The 24,305-nt window shown below is 36.9% G+C and overlaps 1 protein-coding gene across 1 annotated transcript; it reads right to left on the bottom strand.

The window, feature by feature from the left end:
• Positions 1-3,679: 3,679 nt before the first annotated feature.
• On the bottom strand, positions 3,680-4,285 carry LOC128995837 (ATP-dependent DNA helicase PIF1-like). Its single transcript, XM_054420860.1, has one exon. It carries the CDS (start codon positions 4,283-4,285, stop codon positions 3,680-3,682), a length of 606 nt encoding a protein of 201 aa, XP_054276835.1.
• Positions 4,286-24,305: the final 20,020 nt, after the last annotated feature.

Genomic DNA, 24,305 nt, shown 5'->3' on the forward strand with positions numbered 1-24,305 from the left:
ACTCGCAGGAATATGGAGGTTACGTAATACATTGTATTAGCAAATGATATAGTATGTAAATGTAGTATTAAGTAATTAATTATAAGAACAGGCCAGAAACAAGTTCAGTTAGTTCCATTGGAAAATACCCCCTAATTTAATTTAATTTCATCATTATATTATGAATCATCTATTATGATAGAGTGAAAGAAAGATTGTATGCAAGCACGTATGTGAGCTGTTCCAGATTCTGCGCCACAGGGACAGAGCATTGACGGCCCTAGGGCTACCAGCCGCCTGTTGGTGTCGGAGTGAGTGCAGCAGTGTGTATGTGTGTGTGTGTGTGTGTGTGTGTGTGTGTGTGTGTGTGTGTGTGTGTGTGTGTGTGTGTGTGTGTGTGTGTGTGTGTGTGTGTGTGTCCTTAAACGTAATAGGTTAAGTAATTTTTGTAAAACTTTTTCGAGATTTGGCTTGTATGTTTAGGGCGAAATAACCTTGAATGAGTTCGCGAACCAGCATGATTGGAACATGGTTTAATGGGGGGTTTTGTGGGATTAAAGATCGTTTTTCCCATTTTTAACCCCTAAAGCATAACATTTTCTAATTTATTCTCTATAAACTATTTTTAAGAGCTTAAAAGTAAACTTTTGTAGTTTTCTCGTTGGTCCACATATTCTGAGGGAACGTGGACAAGTTTATTTATTATACTAAGCTACTAATCTATATCTATAAAAGAGGAACTATTTATGTGTATACGTTATAGATTCCGAAACCACTCTACAGATTGTAATGCAACTTTCAGGCATTATTAAGCGTTATTCAAGGATGATTTTTGTGAAGTTTGGTGCAGATCCGTCAAAAGGGCTCCGCCTCAGTGGCTCTGGAGTTTCCCTTGTTAACCTTATGAGTACTCATATTTAAATGGAATTACAGAATCTTAACAGCTGGTTCAAATAAACAATTTGATTCTGTGATGTTCAATAGCATTAAAAAGTTAATAGGTTTACCACCATACATTTATGACAACAGCTAATTTGCAACCAAAAGGTGAGTGAGCGTAGTGAACGAACTTCAACCTGGAGGCGAGTTAGCGTAGCGAACGAGCTAACCTGAAGGCAAGTGAGCGCAGCGAATGAGCTCCAATCTAAAGGTGAGTAATCGTAGCAAATGAACTTCAACCAGGACGTGATTGAGCGATGCGAACGAGCTCATCTTGAAAATGAATCAGTATTTGACATATAACCACATTAGGACAGGACAACGTCTGTCAGGCCAGCTAGTATTTTACTAAAAACGCAATTTATTACCCTATCCGTAGCAGCAAAACTAGATATTCATTAAAGCTAATGTTATTTAAATACAAGTAAAATCAAATCAGGAAAATGAAAATTAGCTTTGTTTGCAGGTTTGCTGTAGTGGGGGTAATTTGCAATAATATGATTGAGTTTGTTTGTTCCATAAACGTTTTATATACATATTTTAACCGTACTATACAATCATAAAATAGCGTACACATTTCATCTTTGTGTGTAGAAACGATTAGCTACCCTATGTTGTGTGTGAATCTCCTATTGTACTGTTTATCACCCAAGTGTTATGTTACATAGGTTACACATCGCTCAAACACCCCAAGATCCTGTTTGAGAAGAACTGTACTGTTCAGTGAAGACATTCTCAAACAGAATTGTAAATTGTAGGCCGAGTATGTATAATGTAACATAATATTCTACGTTGCATGGACACGAATCGGCGATCAGTATTTAGAATTTTTCTACAGTACCAGTATTGGTGGTTTTATTATTGTAAATCTGCACTTCCATAAAATGTATCAAGAGAAATGGAGTAATGGAACAAAGATGTCTGTCCAATAATATTACTAACTTTAAAAAGTTTGGGAATAGGTTAATCAATAGTTATTTTGACTTTGATTTGAAAAGTAAAATATTGTATATTGTACTTTAACAACTATTTATCTGCTGTAACCTTTTTAACTGTTTATGCAAGCAAGTGAAATTGTGTGTACCTAATCTTATGATTGATTTCTGTTTTAAAACTATGATAAATGTAGGCTCCCTTTTTCTTGTATTCTTTAAATGAATCTTTATAATGATGATATAGTGTTAAATAATGTTACTCACACTTACCTCGCTGGGGGCTCCACCCCCGGGCCCCCTTACTATTAGTCGTAATTATTTTTAAAAAAATAGTAGATAAGAGTCTAGTTGGAACAAAGCAGAAAGTGGAACGTTATATAAGAAACTCGCCTTTGGCTCGCTGGGGGCGGAGCCCCCAGGCCCCCTAGCTGTTAGTCGTCATCAGTAGTTTGGAGTTGTAATAAAGTTGTAGCAAAGCAGGCAAAAAACAGTCAATATTACTTCATATTAAACAATTTCACGAATACATTAGATGAGGTTGGTAAGTTAATTTCAAGCTCCACCTTAAAGAACTCCTTATAAACAATCTTTTTTAAAGTTGATAAAAAAAAATTAGCAGACAAGAGTTTAGTTGTAACAAAGCAGGAAGTGAAATTGTCGATATTCAAGCAATTTTATGAATATATCAGATGAGGTAGGTAAGTTAAGTCCGATCTCCAATTCAAAGCCCCCTCTAATAACAAAATAAATGAAAATAACTTTTTTAAATGCTGTACGATTATAAGATGGTAAGGAAGGTAAGGTACAAGTGAGTTATTGGTCAAACGAAGTGATAAAATAAGGATAATTGGGATCGTAATAGCGAAAATCAATATTAAAGTAATAACGATTCCAAGAATATATTAGATTGATAAGTTAATAAGTTGATAACAGTAAAGTATTGTATGAAGTAGATTTATGGTAAATATTCGTGTATATATTTATGAAAATAGATCAAGTAATGTTTGCTTTCCTGTCAGTTAGCCATAAACTGTATGGCAAATCCAGTTCCGCCACGAGGAGGCCAGGAAACGTTGGAACCATATTTACAATTATTTACAAATGTACAAGTTATTAAACTTTTGTGTAAGTTAAGTAGATTGATAAGTATGTAGATTGATAAGTGAATAAGTTGATAATAGTTAAGTATTATATGAATTGAATAGATTATAGTAGATATTCATATAGATAAGTAGACTGATAAGTATGTATATTGATAAGTGAATAAGTTGATAATAGTAAAGTATTATATGAATTAAATAGATTATAGTAGATATTCATGTATATATTTATGAAAATAGATCAAATAATGTTTGCTTCCCTGTCGGTTAGCCATTAACTTTATGGCATATCCAGTTCCGCCACGAGGAGGCCAGGAAACGTCGGAACCATATTTACAATGATTATAGTAGTAATATTTCAAATAAAAAGATGGTAGTAAATATCTATGAATATTCATGAAAATCAATTATGTAATGTTTGTTTCCCTGTCAGTTAGCCACAAACTGTACGGCATATCCAGTTCCGCCACGGGGAGGCCGGGAAACGTCGGAACCACAAACGGTAACACAATACACACTAAACACATAAAACCACACAAAACCACACAAAACACACAAAAATAAACTTAAGGTCGGGGGCTTTTGTTAAGGCAGCCCCCCTGTTGTACTGCCATGGATGTCAAATCACGACGGGGAGTTTTGTTTAAGCAGATCCCCTAGCCTACTGCTTCAGTCAAAGTAGGAATTAACGAAGGAGCTCGTCGTATACAACGTTCTTTGCATAGGCTACTCCTTCGTGGACCCTGTCAGGCTTTTGTTCGTAGCGTTTTGTTTGTAGCTTTTGTTCGTTGTGACCAGAACAACGATGTCGTCAGGATGTCTGACTCTACTGAGAAGGACGTACAGTTGACCATGCGTGAAACAGTCACTGCGAAGATCGACTCCAACGCGATCAATCGTCTGGCCCTGGCTTTTGTGGCCAGTCATGGAGTATGCCAGCATGAGAGGAAACTGGAGACGGCGGACGCGAAGCGGTGACCCCTCGACAAACGGGAAAACGAATTGAATCCGAGGAATACAAATCGGATCATGTTGTCCAGGGAGTCGCACTGTGATCAGACGAGGTCTAATAGCGGTCACGATCACTTTAGTGCCGTTTACGAGTCCGCTGTCAATGTTCAGGTTCCTCATGACGAGACACACGGAGCCAATCTTTAGTCGCAGGACATGGTCTGGCACGCCCTTGCCAGTAGCCTGGTTCAACAAGTGAACGTCCACATTCATACCGTCATCGTTCTCCTTGTCCACAGAATCAGCACTTCTCAATTCATGAACGAAACCGACCGTCAGATTGAGAACGGTGTTGTTGATCTGCTGGACATTGGCGTTCATGGTTGAAAGAATAGCCCGGCCTGCGATTCTATCTGTATGGTTCAGGTAACAAACGGGGAATACGAAGTCAATTAAATCGTGAAGTGATGTCACATATCTAATACCGCACAACGGAATCAGACTTGAGCAGCCTCAGAAAGTGGAACGTTATATAAGAAATACTACGTTATATAAAAAAGATGTAAAAAATATAGTAAAAAGATAACAAAAAGATAATAAAAAGATCGTTTGGTAAAAAGATAACCGACGCTGTCACTGGCAGTGACCCTGTTTTGTTGCAGGGGTTGATGCGGTGATATGCGCTGCCGATGAGAGTAGTGACAATAGGAGAATATGACGTCACTTGGGGCACGTTTTCCCATAAGAAATAACATGGGATCATTTTTTGGCCACTAAAACCAAAAATCCTGATCCCATGTTATTCTTATGGGAAAAAACATGGGGATCATTTTTTGGCCACTAAAACCAAAAATCCTGATCTTTGCCTAAATATCCCTATATAATTGTCAAACCTTATTTCTTACTTATTCCCTATAAATATATTCTATGTTAAGCTAAAAAAGCTATTTCTTATATTTATTGACCCTTACAAGTGTAAATGTAGAGTAGTGACAATAGGAGAGTATGACGTCACTTGGGGCACGTTTTTCCCATGTTATTCTTATGGGAATCATTTTTTGGCCACTTTTTTAAAAATCCTGCTCTCAGCCTGTACACCCCTATATAAATGTTCAATACCATTGTACAACTCCATTACTATTTCAAATCCACATCTATTCACATGTATATTCTCAAAATCATCAACTTGACAGTGCGAGGTTTGTGCGCGAACTCGGGCGCGCTCCCGGCTCATGGCGCGCTGCCTTGGACATCCTTAGCGGTAATCCATGAATTCTGACTACTTGGGAACCCAAGCCATTTGACATACAATAAATCACCCTTTCTCCTAATTACATTTTCTACTAAATACATGTCGTTATACTTGGTCTTTAACAACTCCTCTGTATAGAATCCTCCTCTGATTATAATACCATTTTCATCTTTCAAGATATAAGTCACAGGCTTTGTATTCTTAACTTCTGCTATTGTAAATAGCTCCCCTGTCCAATTCGGGGTATATCTTTTACTAAAAACATGTTTATACTTTGAAATTCTCACGCTATCACCTACCTTATATATTGGCTTTTCAACTTGTACTACTTTAGAAGTCAACCTCTCATGCACATATTTACTATTCTTAATATTCACTTGGTTAGGCTTCATACCTTTAGATCTATGCACCTTATTATTATATTTTCGAATTAACTTTGGAAGTAAATCCAACCATTTATAACTCCCCTGAGCACTAAATTCCCTATATAACCAATTCTTTAAAGTTCTCTGAAACCTCTCTACAATTAATTGCAGCCTTAGTTGTAAAAATGTGTGATAGTGATTAATATTTAACTTTTTCATTAGTTTGCTAAAATATTGATTAAAAAATTCTTTTCCATTGTCAGATTGAATGTTTTTAACCCCCTTTGGTAGAATGGTTTTAATGGCTTCTGTAACTACCAACCCTGTCTTATTTTTTAGCGGAGCAGCATAAGCTTTTTTAGAAAATGTATCTATTAAAGTTAAAATATATCCATTGCCAGATTTTTTACCACTGTTTGTCACTGTGACTGTGATGTAAATTCGTGTGTACTTTATCACACACATTTCACACAACTTTTATAAATTTCACACAAATTTTACACAATTTGTGAAACTATGACAAAAATTTCACATGAATTGTGAATTTCACTGTGACTGTGATGTGAATTCGTGTGTACTTTCTCACACATATTTCACAAAATGTTTATAAATTTGACACAATTTTCACACAATTTGACACAATTTTACACGATTTGACACACATTTTACATAAGTTGTGTCAAATCGTGTAAAATTGTGTCAAATTGTGTGAAAATTGTGTCAAATTTATAAAAACTTTGTGAAATATGTGTGAGAAAGTACACACGAATTCACATCACAGTCACAGTGAAATTCACAATTCATGTGAAAGTTTTGTCATAGTTTCACAAATTGTGTAAAATTTGTGTGAAATTTATAAAAGTTGTGTGAAATGTGTGTGATAAAGTACACACGAATTTACATCACAGTCACAGTTAGTTGTTGTATTTGATGATATGAATAGTCCAAATATTACACCATTTTTTTCAAAAGGTCGACATAAAAATATTGACTGTTTTTACTTGTGTAAATCTTGCAGCAAAGTACACAAACATTTATGTGATAATGTAAATTTCCTAATATTATCCAAACAAGACGATTTAAGTTTTAAAACATGTGTATCACAATCATGTTGGTAATGACGTTTCATTTAACCAATTTAGCGATCTCTTCCTCTAAAGTTTGGATAAAACTAAATATGGCTTTTTCATAATAGACAACGTGCTTAAAGTGGGGTCTCTTTGCTAGTTCGCCACTACTTTACATTTACACCTGTAATGGTCAATAAATGTAAGAAATAGCTGTTTTAGCTTGATATCGAATATATTTATGGGGAATAAGTAAGAAATAAGGTTTGACAATTATATAGGGATATGAGGGCAAAGATCAGGATTTTTGGAATTGCTGGCCAAAAAATTATCCCCATGTTATTCTTATGGGGAAAAACGCCTAAAGTGGGGTCATACCATCATATTACCACTACTGAAAGGCTAAATAATAATTGCAATTATAGATTTACATTTTCTAAAAAAGCTTATGCTGCTCCGCTAAAAAATAAGACAGGGTTGGTAGTTACAGAAGCCATTAAAACCATTCTACCAAAGGGGGTTAAAAACATTCAATCTGACAATGGAATAGTTATTTGTGCAACTAGTGAGAAAAGTGAGCAATTGACTCACTCGAGAGAAATCCTTACTCACGAGCCGTAGGCGAGTGAGGAATGGTTTCTCGAGTGAGGCAATTGTACTTTGAACTCGAGTTGCACATTATACTTTTCCTACTGTTACCATAGAACAAATAAATTTGTGAAGAAACATAACCTATTTTACACAGAAGTGAACTTTTAATAAAACATTTAATGTGAAGAGACAAATACAACAGTACAACAGCTGACCAGCTGATTTACAGCCAGTGCTGCCAACGCATTTAGCGCGCATATGACGTTGCCTGCGTGTTACGCGCTCACTATTTCGTGCCTTCACGTTGCAAATCTGGAGTGAGACAAAGTAATTAGAGTGAGACAATGTTAACATTGTCTCACTGATGAGCGAATTGGCCACTTTGCTTTCTCAAATCAGTGAGAGAACATGTACATTGTTAGGTAACTGTAGGAAAAAGAATTGGTTATATAGGGAATTTAGTGCTCAGGGGAGTTATAAATGGTTGGATTTACTTCCAAAGTTAATTCGAAAATATAATAATAAGGTGCATAGATCTAAAGGTATGAAGCCTAACCAAGTGAATATTAAGAATAGTAAATATGTGCATGAGAGGTTGACTTCTAAAGTAGTACAAGTTGAAAAGCCAATATATAAGGTAGGTGATAGCGTGAGAATTTCAAAGTATAAACATGTTTTTAGTAAAAGATATACCCCGAATTGGACAGGGGAGCTATTTACAATAGCAGAAGTTAAGAATACAAAGCCTGTGACTTATATCTTGAAAGATGAAAATGGTATTATAATCAGAGGAGGATTCTATACAGAGGAGTTGTTAAAGACCAAGTATAACGACATGTATTTAGTAGAAAATGTAATTAGGAGAAAGGGTGATTTATTGTATGTCAAATGGCTTGGGTTCCCAAGTAGTCAGAATTCATGGATATCCACTAAGGATGTCCAAGGGAGCGCGCGCCATGAGCCGGGAGCGCGCCCGAGTTCGCGCACAAACCTCACACTGTCAAGTTGATGATTTTGAGAATATACATGTGAATGGATGTGGATTTGAAATAGTAATGGAGTTGTACAATGGTATTGAACATTTATATAGGGGTGTACAGGCTGAGAGCAGGATTTTTAAAAAGTGACCAAAAAATGATCCCTATAAGAATAACATGGGAAAAACATGCCCCAAGTGACGTCATATTCTCCTATTGTCACTACTCTACATTTACACTTGTAAGGGTAAATAAATATAAGAAATATTTTTTTAGCTTAATATAGAATATATTTATAGGGAATAAGTAAGAAATAAGGTTTGACAATTATATAGGGATATTTAGGCAAAGATCAGGATTTTTGGTTTTAGTGGCCAAAAAATGATCCCCATGTTTTTTCCCATAAGAATAACATGGGATCAGGATTTTTGGTTTTAGTGGCCAAAAAATGATCCCATGTTATTTCTTATGGGAAAACATAACCCAAGTGACGTCATATTCTCCTATTGTCACTACTGATGAGTATTCTCATTGAGTCCTGAGGTCACTTAGGCCCTTGGTCAGGAAGTGCGTTTGGATGCAGAGTTTGGGCTCTGCATTGTGTCTGGCGTTCCCCGGCACGTCAGGTATTTGGTGCTGGGCAAGCGGAGGACGGGCCCCGGTGGACAGGGGTATTGATCTTATTCCTGGGGATAGTTAACACATTAAACCGTTCCTGGAGGTCCCTTGCTACACTATGCTCTAGAGAACACAAGCCCCCAACACAGTTTTGAGTAGCAGCTTGGATGAGTAAGATTGTATTAGAGGTGGCTGTGGTAAGATTTGAGGTGGAGATAAACCATTTCAGGCGTAGCTCCAAGGCCCATAGATTGCCACCACTATCGTAAAACGTGAGGGTATTGATAAATGTAAACGCCTACTTAAGAGGAAATTACTAAACACTTTCTAAACTTAGGATCTCATCTACTATTCAAACAGTTTCTGCTTAAAACAAATCCGTTCAATTTAATCTAAACACTTTATGCCGTATGCTTGATGTCTAATACTATGAACTATCAAGAATGAACTATGAAGATTCAATGGTACATTAGACAGTAAAGAGTAGAAGCAGACATTTATTGTTTATGTCGTTTATGAAGTAAATAAAAGGAGCCATAGTAAAACAGTGTTTTGTTAAAGAAAGTGTAAAATTAAAAAAAAATACCACTATCATACACGATAAGAGATATTAGTTAAAATAGTTTTCTAGACGGATCAGTTCACTGGCTGCCTTGAAACCTTATTTATAGCTTTCGGCGTCAAATTTAATTAATGGAAATCACATTACCAATCCGTTGGCTATCCATAATACTAAACAGAGAGTGTGCAATCTTAAATGCTTAAGTGAGAAATGCGGTATATGTGCAAACCATTGTTGTGATAGAATTACATTGAAGCGATAATTGGTTGAGTAGTTTAACATCAGATCGACCTGCCGTCATGATATGTTCCACAGCTGATTAAGAAGGTTGTGTGAGCTGTTGTTTGATCAAGTGATTGAGTGAACATTACAGCTGATTACTGTACGTAGGCCTAGCGTGTTGTGGTTACCCTTTGTTGCTCTGTGGAATAAACTGTTAGTTCGGAATGGAGCTGGTACCCTTTATCAAATCAACTCACAATGTTCAATTTGTCTTTTACCATTCTCTAGAACGTGATGGAAATAATATTTGTAACTAGCAAAATACCCGTCCTTCGTACGGGGTTGGCATATAAGTATAGAATTCTTATTGCAGTTGAGGGAGAGGACACGGTTTAAGAAGATTTGGTTCTTTTAATTTATAGGGTATGCTATAGTATAACACACCCATAACATAACCATAACATCTACCATAGCCATAATGTTCTACCACTGCACCTAAACCACAGAAAAAAGTAAAATTCTCATTATGTTATCACAGCTTTTTTTTGCTATTTGGTTCAAATTAGCTGTAGTCATAAATGCAAAAATTAATAGTGCTTCACCCTGTTGGTAAACATTAAACATTTTTAATGCTATTATTAATATCATAGAACCAACTTGTGCAGTTGAAACAGCTGACAAAATGCTTTAATTCCTTTTAAATATAAATACTCATAAGGTTAACATGGGAAACTCCAGAGCCACTGGGGCGGAGCCCGAAAGGATTTTTGAGATAAGAATTTGTCTATATAATGTTAATCCGGAATGTGAGCTATCATCATACAAAATTTTATCATCATGCCAAATTATAAAAACTAGTGTATATGTTGCTCGAAATCGAGCAATTGCAAAGAAGTAAAGTAGTTACAGTACCTATTTAAAAACAAATAACTTATTTAAAAACTAATGAAAGTCATAATTTCGGATGAGTTTAAAAAGACTCCACTCATAGATTACGTACCTAACAGTTCCATATAATCAAAATTTCTTGTAAATATTATAATTAATTTTTCAAAAGCTGATCTGGTTTTTCGAATTTTTCCCACTTATAGCAGTATTAGGTTGTCCGTGTTGATGTTAGTCAATGATAACGTAGTCTGCATGGTACCACCCATGGTCGCCAGTACATTTACAAATTTCAGTAAATTTTTTATAGCGATAACATTTTGTTTACATGGCTAAGAACTACCTGATTTTCTGCATAACCTCTCTGTTGCAATTTCATTTGCACCAATTGGCACTCATTTGGCTAGTTACTGTTATATCGTAAATTATATTTACCTGAAAAATGTAGAATTGAAAGGCCTAATGTCGTTCAGATGGTTTTTTTTTGTTTCCCTTATGTGAATAATGCGAATCCTTATTTTAAAATCATTTGACTTTCATGAAAACATATACAGTATTTAATCATTAATCTCCTTGCCATACCAGTTTAATTAGAACTTTGCAGGGGTTTCCTTTGCCAAACATCATAAAGTTAAGTCCATGTTTCCTACAAAATAGTAGCACTTCGGCTAACATCCTTGTTCATTGTTTGTGGGAATATTCATATTGTAGCTGTAGGTGTTCTTCATTAATCATTATATAGGTTGATAACGATGGTAATTTTTTTTAAATCTCTATTTCTTCTACTTAGTGGCGTTCTATGCTATTTTTCCACAAATCGGTTCTTTCAATGATTTCTCAAGAAATACAGTAGGCCCTACTATGTCAATTAATTTATCTTAATTGGTAAAATATATCAAATTGTCCAGGCTTTCTCGATTTTTTACATTTTAATATGTACGAATGTAAATTAAAATAGACAAAAACAAAATCAGTAAATGTACCTAATACGTTTCATTGAATAAAAAAAATAACAGCGATTAAATTATACAGCTGATCAAAATGTAAACAATTATGTTCTTCATAAGGATAGCATGGGAACCACTGAGGCAGAGCCCAAGGGACTTTTTCAAAAATATAAGGCCAGTTTGCAAATCTACGTGACACGCTCTTTCCAATGAGACGTCAATTGATAAAATCGGTTAAGAAATGGCGGAGGAGTTCAACCGACAGTTTCATGTGACGTATTAATTATATAGATTATATAGATACCAAACCTTATCGGTTTAGTATTTTTCGCGATTACTTGTCACAAACATCCATCCATACATTCCAACCTTCTCACTTATAATATTAGTAGGAAGTGTTTGCTCAAAATATGATTTAAAATGCATACATGAATAGTGTAACAACAGTACCACAGATTATCCAACAAAAAATCAGCTTGGTTCTTGCTATTTTGAATAATATCCAATGATATTAATAATTGTCATATTATAATACTGTCATGAGTATTCTGAATTACGAGGCGTACATGCAATCCGGATAATAGTTAAAAGGACAAGCTCAATGCTAAGCTGAAAGGACAAACAAATACAATCAGAAGGGCTGGCAGAAAAAAACACTAGAAAACATAGTTGATTTGGCTGGTATCGATTTGACAAGAGTTTTGTGTTGATTACAACAATTGATTACAAAGCATCAGACTACGACGCCTACATGTCAAAACTTTTCTTTTATAAAGATATAAAAAGGAAAAATTACCACAGAATGATAGCCTTGTTACGATTATAATCAGTTAAGTATTTTCCAGGATAACTGATTGAAACGATTCATCCATACATTTTAATCCAATCGTAATCACCATTCTTTGGCAATAAACGAAATTCAAGCCAAAAGCTTATTAATCTAATTTTCCTTCAGGGAGTTTTGTAATCTTTTATAAACTCCCTTATTTTTAAGGGGATTTATAAGTTATAAGGGAAACCCCTTATAACATATAACAGGATTAAGGATTAAGGATTAAGGGGCTTATAGGAGTACCTGGGGACCGAGCTTTGCTCGGGGAATTTTGTTCTTTGGTCAATGTAAATCCATCCCAAAAATATTATTTTGCGTCATATCTTTTTAATATTGACATCAATTTAATTTCTATTAAAATAACAATATCATAGTTTATTGAAATGATGAGAAAAAAGAGTTTTTAACAACTTGTTTGGTTCCCCTAAACGGCCCAAACTATAGAAAATGCCCAGTATATATCACGCTGAATTCGAAAAAGGCCATCAGCAGTAAGAAAATCTTTTCACCTTCCTGTCTTTGAAATATTAGTCACTGCAAGAACTTGGGACCGCTCCGGAACTACAACCGGAACCTTTAATTTACCCTTAATTTTTAAATTGTAATAAGTTACAATTTCCCGGAAACCCAGGACTCTTTCCGACTGAAAACGATTACATTTATAGTGAATTTCCCTATAGGGAAGTAGCTATTACCGTAGGTCTCATGGTAAGACCTAGGCCCGGGACCGATTTACTTTTTCATTTTGCTGTCCCCAGAGGCCAAAAACACCATTAGTTCAATTTTTTTATATGTATATTATATTGTTCGTCCGGAAAATAACTTGAGTAATTTTTGTCCGATTTTGGTTTTTAAAATTTGGTTTGAAGGTGTAAAGCGGGATAAACTTGAATGAGTTCGCGAACCAGCATGATCGGACCATGGGAACGGGGTTACGGGGAGGTTTTATGGGGTAAAAATGGGGGTTTCTAATTTTTTACCCTTAAAACACAAAATTTATCAATTTTTCCCCAGACCTTTTTAAAGAGCTTAAAAAACAAATAATTTAGTAAATCAAAATTTTTTTACCGTGAATGGTTACGGTGAAAATTCCAAAAAAAAATTTAATTTAATATTCCCATCTTATTCTTATGTAGAATATTGTAAAACTTTGTAGTTGGCTTTTTTATGGATATATTTTGATCAAACTTGGCAGATTTATTTATTTCATACTAAGCTATAGATATTTTAATAAAAAAACACACTTTATTAGTTTCCCTGTAGCAGCTAACCTAGGTACTCGTTAAACATAAATGTCAATATAATAGATTAATTGAAAATCAATCCAGGCAAATGGAAATTCGCTTAGTCGGCAGGTTTGCTGCAGCGGGGGTATTTGATTTAGCAAGAAGAACTCAGTAAGGAGACACATTATAATCAAATTTTTATTAGGTTTGGTTATATTACACTTTTTCTTTAAACAATATTTACAAGCAAATGATTTAATTTAGGTACTTACACATTTTATAGGTACACCATATTTTTAAGGTACCGTACACCACTGTTAACTTAGGTGTTGGCTATTTTAAGACCAAAATTAATCTCTTGACATTTTATCATCTAATGTAGGCCTACACTAAAGTATGTACAATGCTGAAGTATTTTGATGGATAGCCTCTAAAGCAGGAGTAAGAATTTTTTTTTTCATGGGGGGGGAGGTAAAAATGTATTTACGCACACTGAGGTGCTCAATGGCCACTCAGTAGTGCCGGACTCCCGTGGGCTCATTGTCCCCGGACTACCGGCTAAAAACCCCCTCGTCTCCTAGGACACTAGCCTGGAACTGTTTCGCACATTACTTCGTGCTAGGCCTTTTATACTACGCCCCTAGGGCTTTCCTTCTGGTTTCCTCAGAAAACTAAGGCCGATCGAGGTCGACCTTCTTATCCCAAATTATGGCCTCGACGAACTGTTTTACACTTCCAGTTTCCTTCCCCCTGGAGCATAGCTCCAACGATGTTGTCGGGAGTAATATCGACGCCGATCTCGGAGACTCGGCTTCCCATTCACGCTGCCAGCGGTCGAAACTGCGGTTGCGTTCTTCTCTGCCAGCAGTCTCTCTATCTACTTCAGGTCTCCTGCGGTAGATTGCCTGTCGCTCCCTCGCGAGATGAAAGACGGGGATGACACTGGCAATCACCATGACTGCAGGCTCGGAAACCGCGCGGTAAGCGGAAGCAACTCGCAAGGCACCTCGACGCTGAACACGGGAGAGCCAGTTACACGCCTCTCCAGCACGTGGGCCCAGATTTCAGCACCGTACAAGAGTACTGATTGGACGGCAGACATCAGTAGGCGGCGTTTGTAGGAGCGGGGTCCGCCGACATTTGGCATAACCCTACTAAGGGCAACGACTCCCTTAGCGGCTTTGTCAACAGTTCGCTTTATCTGCTCGCCGAAAGTCATTTTGCCGTCAATCGTAACACCAAGGTATTTTGCATACGGCTTGGTCTCCAATTGGGCATGGCCTACTTGCAAAGGAAGGACGGTGGGAATTCTTTTCTTGGTTAGGATCATGATCTCTGTTTTTTCAACCGCCAACGATAAGCCGTGGTCCCGCATCCACTCGTTGACACGGAGCATCACTATACCAAGTTTAAGCTCTGCTTCTTCAATGGTTCTGCCTGCAACCAGAGCAGCGACGTCGTCGGCGTAGCCAACGAGGCGGGTCTCGTCTGGCATTTAAGTCTAAGCAGACTGTCGTAAGACACGTTCCAGAGATCAGGTCCAAGGATCGATCCCTGTGCAGCCCCAGAAGTGACAGAGATCCGACACTGACCTTCGGTGGTGTCAAAAAGCAGGACGCGGTCTGAAAGGTAGGACTCAATCATTCGCAATATGTAAGGAGAGACGCGGAATGTGTGCTAGACCGCCTGTATCATGTCACTCCACCTGGCGGACTTGAACTCATTCTTCACGTCAAGAGTGACGAGGAGAACTAAGCGGCGTGACCAATGACTGTGGTTCTCCGCACTCCGCACTGCCTCAACTACCTCTTGGATGGCGTCAATGGTCGAGTGACCAGAACGAAAACCATGCTGCTGCGGGGACAAATCACCCACAGAGACGATAGCCTCGGTCAGTCTGACACGAATGGAATCACTTCTCCATCACTTTGCCAACAGTGTCAAGCATACGCAGTGGGCGGTATGAGGAGGGGGTTCCCGGTGCACTCTTCGCCTTGAGGATCAGGACAAGGCGAGCCACCTTCCACGCCGTCGGGAAAACGCCGTCCACCAAACAGGAGTTGAACATATCCAACATAAGCTTTGGATTGTACTCAACGACGAGCTTGAGGATTTCCGCAGGAATGCCATCAGGACCGGGTGCTCTTCGATTCCTGAGGGATCGGACAGCGGAGGTAAGTTCCTCTTCCCGAAAGGATGGGAACGTGCCAAGATTCCTGAATTCTCAAGTTGGTCGCACTGGGTGCTTTGGAAACAACGAGTCAACGACAGCAGCCATGGCAGTAGGATCCATGACCACAGGTGGTGAACGAGTCCCTAGCTTTGGGGTTACTATCTTGTAACCCGTCCCCCAGGGGTTGTTGTCGACGTCCTGACACAGTTGCTTCCAGCACCTGACCTTACTCCGGTTGATTGCACTGCGAAGACCTCACCTGGCAACCTTGTGCTCTGCCGGTCTGGCATTAGCTTCAGGCCGGTTTCTGGCACGCTGCGCTGCTTGTCGGAGGCTAAGGCATCTTCGCCGGAGTTCGGCAATCTCGGGTGTCCACCAGTAAACTGGCTTCTTCCCACAACGGGCAGAAATCCTGGGCATGGAACAGTCGCACGCCAATGAAATGAGACGCATTGTCGACGTGGCACGAAATTCGGCACTTCCGATGTCCCCAACAGTTTGATCCCCGATACATCCCCGAAAGGTGTCTCGGCAAAGACGACCGAGGTTCTAACGTCGAAGCGGGTTGGCCGAGTTGGCATATGGACGCCTACGCTCGGGAAGTACCCCGAAAACAATTGCCTGGTGATCACTTGCAGAGTAGTCCTCGGAGACTCTCCAGTCAGAAATCCGATTGGCTAGGCCTTCAGATGCCAGTGAGATGTCAGGGATGGTCTCTCCATATCCAGGGTGACGGAAAGTGGGACATTGCCCACTTTCAGAACATGAAGACCCAGCCTGGCTGCCATCTCTAAAACATATCGTCCCCTTGTGTTTGTTTGGGGTGAACCCCATTCCACCGCCCTAGCGTTGAAATCTCCGCAAACAATCACCCCACCATCGACGTTCAGGATCCCGTCCTCTAGAGAATCGACCATCTGGTGGTACTCTGCTATGGGCTGGTTAGGAGTAAGGTGGTAGGAGAAGAAAGATAAACCTCTGCTTCGCACCCACACGAAACCGTTTCCCGCACCGGAATCTAATATAGGTACCTTCCCGTGGTCAAGGACCCAGATGGCCGCCGTCCCAGAAACATCAGGAAACCACTGAGGAGAGCGTCGGTTCTGATATTGCTCACTCAGCAGCAACATATCGGTGCCTTGCTCGGTTGCGAATTGGTACAGCAGACCGTCAGCTGTCCTGCTCCTTTGCATGTTAAGCTGAAGGGCACTTATCATTTCTGGGTGGATTGGCGGATCTTATGCAGTGCTTGCTTAGGAAGCAAGTGTAAGGCAGGGTGCACACTGGAGAAATCCGTTTCAGGAAACAGATTTCATTAAATGAGAAACTTTAGTTGCTCGTAACACATGGATTAGTTTAACACAGGGCAGTGCACACTGCGTTGCATGAAACTTTAATTTCATTCGTTTCTTGAAACTGGTTTACATGAAATCCAAAAAACAGATTTCGTGTAGGCTTCAGTTTCACGTTTCTATTAGTTTTATTGACTTACCTCAGTGTATTGTTATTTTTCCTCAGCACTCGGAGCTAACCTCCGGTTGGTGTCCTTCTTTATTATTAGTGGGCTAAGTAATTCCACTAAACGTTAAAAAAGAGGCATTGGCATTCTAAAAATGTAAAAAATGACAGGATCACTGCATAATTATATTTGGGATGGTATTTTATGATGTATTCTGGTAGAAAAAGTAATTTTAAGACGATTTTATTCTTGTGATTTTTTTCATAAACCTAACCGTTTCAAAGATAATAATGGTTTAAGTTGTGAAATTTTTAATGGTTTTCGAACAAAACAGCTGGAATGCTTGCTTAGGCCTTTATCAAAACTCTTTCTCATGCAGAAATTTCAAAACTTTAACCATTATTATCTTTGAAACGGTTAGGTTTATGAAAAAAATTACAAGTATAAAATCGTCTTAAAATTACTTTTTCTACCAGAATACATCATAAAATACAGGGTGTTCCATAAGAAAAATCAAAGTTGGTGGCCATATTGGAAAAATGGCGGCTAAAATAATTTTTTTGACTTAATTATAATTTTTATAATAAAAAATCCAAGGGACTTACCATTTAACTTTTTTTGATATCTCTTATAGTTTTCGAATAAAACGGCTGGCACACTTATATCAATCACCCTGTATAGCTTCCAGAGCAAATTCAAGTTTTGATATTTGCCATTTTGCATCATTTTTGTCGACAGGTGACACGCTGCTACGCCAACATTTTTTCTTCACAGGTAGTTTGGGAGAAACATTCCTAAGTAGACACTTTTTTCAAAATCATCACACTCTTGTGTACAGATAATATAGGCTAAAATTGTTATATATTTTTTGTAACATCAATATCCATTGTTTTTGCCTTGTATTAATTATTAGTGTTAATGATTGTTTTCAGCACCTCTGTAAATGACAGCTAAATTTTCAAATTTTTTCCTATCCGTAACTTACTTAATTTAAAATAATGGTTGCCGTTGGTGTTCAATAATTAAATAAAATAATGCTTAAAGATAAGCTTTGACAAATGCCGTTTTGCGACATTTGTCGACTGGCGACACGCTGCAATAAGAACATTATAAAACTTTGCTGGTGAGAAGTTTGGGAGAAAAATCCCTTGACAATTTTTAAAATCATCACGCTCCTTTGTACAGATAATATAGGCTATAATGCTTGAAGATAGATAGCCTCCAGAGGAAATTCGAGCTGTGAGCTGTGACATTTGTCGGTTTGCAACATTTTTTGACAGGCGACGCATGCTGCGCCACTATTTTAAACTTTGCCCTAACTTAACGTATATCATATCAATTTGCCAAACTTAGCTCAGTTTGAAAACGTATAAGAATAACCTATTTTAAGTAGGCATAATCTTACAAATTGTACATAGATAATCGTAGAGCCTGAGCTTAGCCTCCTCTTAGAAAGGCCATGACATATGCATAAAATAGTTAGGTAGCTAAGCCACATAGGCACCTAGCTCAACTTGAGGGGTAAACGTTTGCCGGGTTGATCCTTGTTGGTGAGTACCAAAAAGGAAACTTAGGTATAAAAAATGGTTGTTAATCCAAGTTTGGTTGTCCTCGATATAATTGCACTATTAATTGACACTGACAAATGATAGGCTAGGCTATAAGTATATTGGTAAGTATATTTGGTATCTAGTGCTGAACTTGTAGCCATCTTAAGGCATACATAACTAAAACCACAGAGAAGTAATATAAACACTCTTCCTCTGTAGGCCTAAAGCTACCTAATTTTATTTGGGTTGGGATTAGTACTTTTTTGAGAGTGTCATTATGTACTGAACACACCTAGATATAGGGTATTAGTGATTCATGAAATTGTCCATTTATAAAACGCAGAGGATACGCGTCCGGTAACCGGACGTGGATTAGGCGTCCGGCAGTTACTGTCATAACCTAACCTAACCAACCAAACTAACTGATGATGAAAATATCGAATGAAGGTTAAATTCTGTTCATAAAATAAAATTTTACATGCCAAAAATTCTAACAAAGATGTACAGTTAAGAAGAAATGGCATTCAAAGCAAAATCTTTGACAAACAGTGAAAGCTTTTAACGGGATTCGAACCAGGGACCTCTTGCATATAAGCCGAGTACTCTATCCACTACTTTACGAACACCAATGGCTGTAAATAGTATCGTTGTGGTAATGGCGTTCCGGGCCCCCAAAACCCGGCGATGTCACTGCGGGACGCCAAATCCACGTCCGGTTACCGGACGCGTATCCTTTGTGTTTATAAAAAAGCAACCTAACCAAGTTACCTAATGATGTACCCAGTACTTAATACAAAAATTAAGGCTTAGACCTTTGGCAATTAGGTTTAAAACGGAGCAAGAATATAAGGATTAGTTAAGAAGAATATTTTTTTAATGGATTAGAAACTCATTACTCTGGAAAGTTTTATAATGTAATACAAATTCTCATACATCAAACGATTTACTCTATGAATGAACTGGAGCAAAGTAGAGTCGTTCTCTTTCTCGGCGTCTCAAGTTGACAAAATTGTAGGTCTTAAAATGTAAACAAAATGATAAGAATGGCGGAATGTTTTCCCATAAGGCCCATGTTAAAATTTCAAAAGTTTGTACTGATATTATGGCGAAAATAGATTTTTCCTGGCTATACCACTAGTCTAGAACTTATTTTTGACACAGAACTTAGTTATTCCGTAAGTATAAACGTTTTTGTGTGTGCCAATTCCCAGATCGAAGTAACAAGTAATCAAACCTTACTTGTATTTTATGTAGGATTGTATTAGTAAAATTGGGGATGTATTAACATAAATACGCCTACCTGATTTTGGGACGGTTGAAAAACTACGTTCACTGAAATATTGTTTATTTCTCTTTTAAATTAATGCTGGAATCATGTAGATAATAATTTATAGTTTTCAAAATAAACATGGACTCTTACGTGACCGTTCCCTTTTGTTAAATTTCTGTGAAGAGCAAACTGCAATTTCCTTGTATTGTTAACCTAATTTTGTTCAAAATGATATTTCTAGCTATACTTTTACAGTACTATTGTATGGAGTACTGTATTTAATTTGTTTTCGTTGATTATATCATAACTAGGTGAAACCAGTCGAAATCGACGGTTACTTTCAATGCTTACGTTAATTCATCTAACTGCGATAAATTGGGTGGAATATACATATTTTGAGCATTTAGCATTGTTTAAAGAGTAATAAGTGTAAAAACAATAATGATATTAATTGCGTTAGTTGCCAAATTTGGTTGATCATTCAATGAATAAAATATTCCCCATACCGTACGTCATCGGAGTTATAAGTAGTATGTTATATGGTATCTCTTCCTTTGGAAGAACCTTTAAATAGTATTAAAATCGTATTGGTGGATCTTTTGTAGTTAAACACTTCCGTGATTTCATCAGTGTAATATGATTTTATTTCAAAAGAAAATATTATTTGGGAAGACATATTCTAACTTCAAAGGGAGGTATATCCGTTACAGTGTAAGTTTGATTTTTCCTTTCGTCACGTCGCGTCAGTTCTTATCGTACTTCTGTGCCAATGAATGAACCTTCTAGCATAGTTTTGAGAAATTGATTGTGGGGCTACTGTTAAAGCTGGAATTCCTTGACATGGGGGATGTCAGTTAGTTGTCTCAGCCTTATCAATAACAAAAAGTTGTCAGTATAATCTCTCTACTGAATGTTAGGTGTAGTGGAATACTTGAAGTGAAGTTGGCTTTTATTCTTGAACTGTTAGGGGCCTCCTAGTTCATATGGTCTTGCGGCTTCATTGGCAACAAATAATGCAAGTGACATAGCAATGGGACATTTCCAAAAAGCAAAAATACTGTAAATTGGCTGTTACGTATATATTGACGTTTACATATTGTTAATCAACGTATCTTATTAAGGATTATGTGATCTAGTTTAAAAGGAATATGACCTTTCTGTCAAGACATTAGCTGCTTAATTAGTATTTTCTCTTTGTACCATATTATACAGTCAAAATGTCGTGTTATTTTTAAATAATGTTACCAACCCAGTGCGCCAAAGTTCGTAATATAGGCAGGTGCAAATAATTTGTCAAGATAGGTACAATTTTAGGCAAGGTTTCTATGTTTGGATTTTATTAGACACGATAAGAGCAGATATTTCTACATAAATATTTGATATGTGTAGAAGAATATGATCAAATGTAGGCAAAAGTGGTGAAAAAGGCAGACACCAAACCGTAAAATAGATACAACTAGACATTCCATCCCCATGTTAAAGTTGTAGCCAGGTTTAAATTAACATTTGTCTTAGTTTATGTGAGCCACCTACAGATTGCGCTGATCTAAATTACTGATTTCTGCCGATTACATGATGCTTTTTACGAAGTCAAACTGATGGAATGACTTATTATGAGCTATAGCAACTGTTGTGACCCAGCAACTATGTCAGTAACGAAAAATAAGGTACAAAATACAGTTTTAGACACTAGCGCAATCTATGACTGGCTCACACAACTACATTCTTTTTTAGTAAAAAATTGGCGACAGATGATCCATATAGATGGGATGTCTAGTTCAATAACAAATAATTTAAGAATTGCTGTGATGAAAGGATTTTCCACTGATTTCGTAATGGAACGTTATATTGCAAAACATGACATGATAAAGAAGAAAAGAAATTTTAAAATCAGAAAATAACATTGCAAATAATTATTTGGTAGAATTCAGTAACTCCCAATAAATGTGTGTTGTTTGAAATACAATTTAAAAATGAACAGCTGTTCCATTAAACAGTATTATCCACATGGCCAGAATGTAAACAACTCTGTGGAGGGATCTTTAAAGGCTTCTGGGGCAGAGCCCTAAGGGATTTTGCTTAGTTTTTCTTTAGATAACTTATCTACAGACCAAAACCTTTCTTTGGACACCTCTACCAAGTTTCTACGCCCAGCCGTTCTCTCAAATTAGTGGGGACAAAGTTTCCAATTAAATATTTAGATTCCCCCATGTTAATCTTATGGAAGAAACTCAAACTTTGATGGCTTGTGGGGAAAAGCCCGAGGATTTTTATTACTGGAATTGGAAAAAGGGGGTGTCTACAGAAAAAAATACTTTATTTTGACACGTCGTTTGTAAAAATTCGTCCATCATTAACGGAGGAGTAGTGTTTCGTAGAAATCGCCTTCACATTATATATAAGGATATAGTAATTTACAATTCATATTAAACTAGTGTACCTGTTGCTCGAATTCGAGCAATTGCGAAGCATTACAGGCGTTATTTTAAAACATAATTTCCGTTGACTTTATAAGAGTCGACTCAAAGATTGTGGAAATACTCAAGATGTACACAGCAGTTAGATATAATCAAAATTATTTGTAAATATCTTATCTTTTTTCAAAAGCTGACCTTGTTTTTTTGTGTTTTCTACACATTTTTTCCACTCATAGCCGCATTAGGTTGACTATAATAACGATTATAAATGAAAAAAAAACATTATTTCTATTTCTTCTACTGTACTTGGTTGTGTTCTATGACTTTCCTGTTTCCATTGTTTGCAAATCGGCTCTTTCAGTTATTGCTCAAGAAATGTAGCACAGTGTTAATTTAGTTTTATTTTTAGTATATCAAATTGTCCAGTATTTCTCACTTTTTTCCATTGTAATTTTAACAATTATACCAACCAAGTATCGTCTACTACAGATGCAATATGCCAAAGAATATCGTCTACGTGCAATCTCCAAGAAAAGAAGTGGTAAAAAAGGCAGAAACCAACCCATACAATAGATATAAGTTAACTCCATAAGAAATAATTTTAAGAGTTACTGTGATATTAGGATTTTCCACTGATTTGTTAATAGAACATTATATTGCAAAACATGGCACGATTCAGAAGAAAATCGATTTTAAAATCAGAAAAAACCCATTGCAAATACTTCATTTTGACAAATTTAGTAAATCACAATTTAAATTTTAACAGCTGTTTCATTCAAAAGTAGTGTAAATGTATGCATATGGTCGTAATGTAAACAAATCTGAAGAGGGATCTTTAAAGGCCTCTGGGGCAGATCCCAAAGGGAATTCACCTTGTTTCTCTTTTGGTGGCTCATCTACAGACTAAGACATTTCTTTAGAGACCCCTACCGAGTTTCTACGCCCAGCCGTTCTCTGTAATTAGCTGTGACAAAACCCCGTTTTTTCTCCATAAGAATAACATGGGATGGGAATTTAAAGGCCACTGGGGCAGAGCCCCAAGGGAATTTACTACGTTTCTCTTTTGATGGCTTATCTACAGACCAAGACCTTTCTTTAGATACCCCTACCAAGTTTCTACACCCAGCCGTTCTCTCAAAATAGCTGTGACAAAGAAAAACAGTTTCAAATTAATATATAGATTGATAACGGATATTTTGTAAGCACTGTGCTTATAATTAATTATGCATGTGAATATATATATATATATATATATATATATATATATATATATATATTATCATTTCTTTATCCTCTAAATATATCAAATATCAAAACTGTTGAACTGGAGAAATATCAAAGTTTTTAAGACATTTAAAGGAATATTGAGATCTCAGGGTTCCAAAAGAAATCCTCGAGAGAACTGTTGAGGCTATGGGATAATCATAAGACACATCCTCCAAATTTACACAGAACGTAGCAATAAACGTTGATTGATCCCTCGGGCTGTTTCAGCTACAACACGCTGCGGAGTGCGGAGCCTTGCAACAGCTCACAAACGATACACTGTCAGGACATCAATAACATCTATACTATTAGTTAAGTTTAATATAGTGTAGAGTTAACACTGTAGTAGCTTTTAAAATTACTAATTAGTACATGTCTTACAGATTTTTGCAATTTATTAGGTAAAAATAAAATTTTACATATCGATAAGCTATTTATCAAGAATCATGAAAACTATTTTGTCATAATGATTATTTATTAAATTTAGTACTTTCTTAAAATGTCCTCACTTTAAATAAAAGCCCTTTTTCAAACAATATTCTGGCTTTTATAAATATTTTATAACTTTTCGGGAACTGACCTTGTTCATTAGTGTTAAAAAAAATATAAAGCCCTCATAAGGAATTTTCCTGACTTGCAGCCACATAAAGTTCCCCATGTAAAAATAAATGGAAAGTCCAACCCTTGCTAGGAACTGACCCTGAGCTTTATTAGTGTCATAG

The sequence above is a fragment of the Macrosteles quadrilineatus genome, unplaced genomic scaffold (assembly GCF_028750875.1).
Source record: "Macrosteles quadrilineatus isolate MER2022 unplaced genomic scaffold, UCM_ALF_1.0 Scaffold_1__1_contigs__length_201487025, whole genome shotgun sequence".
Taxonomy (NCBI): domain Eukaryota; kingdom Metazoa; phylum Arthropoda; class Insecta; order Hemiptera; family Cicadellidae; genus Macrosteles; species Macrosteles quadrilineatus.

Excerpts from the sequence above, each read along its gene's own strand:
- LOC128995837 (XM_054420860.1), bottom strand. The coding sequence starts at position 4,285 with ATGAACGCCAATGTCCAGCAGATCAACAACACCGTTCTCAATCTGACG.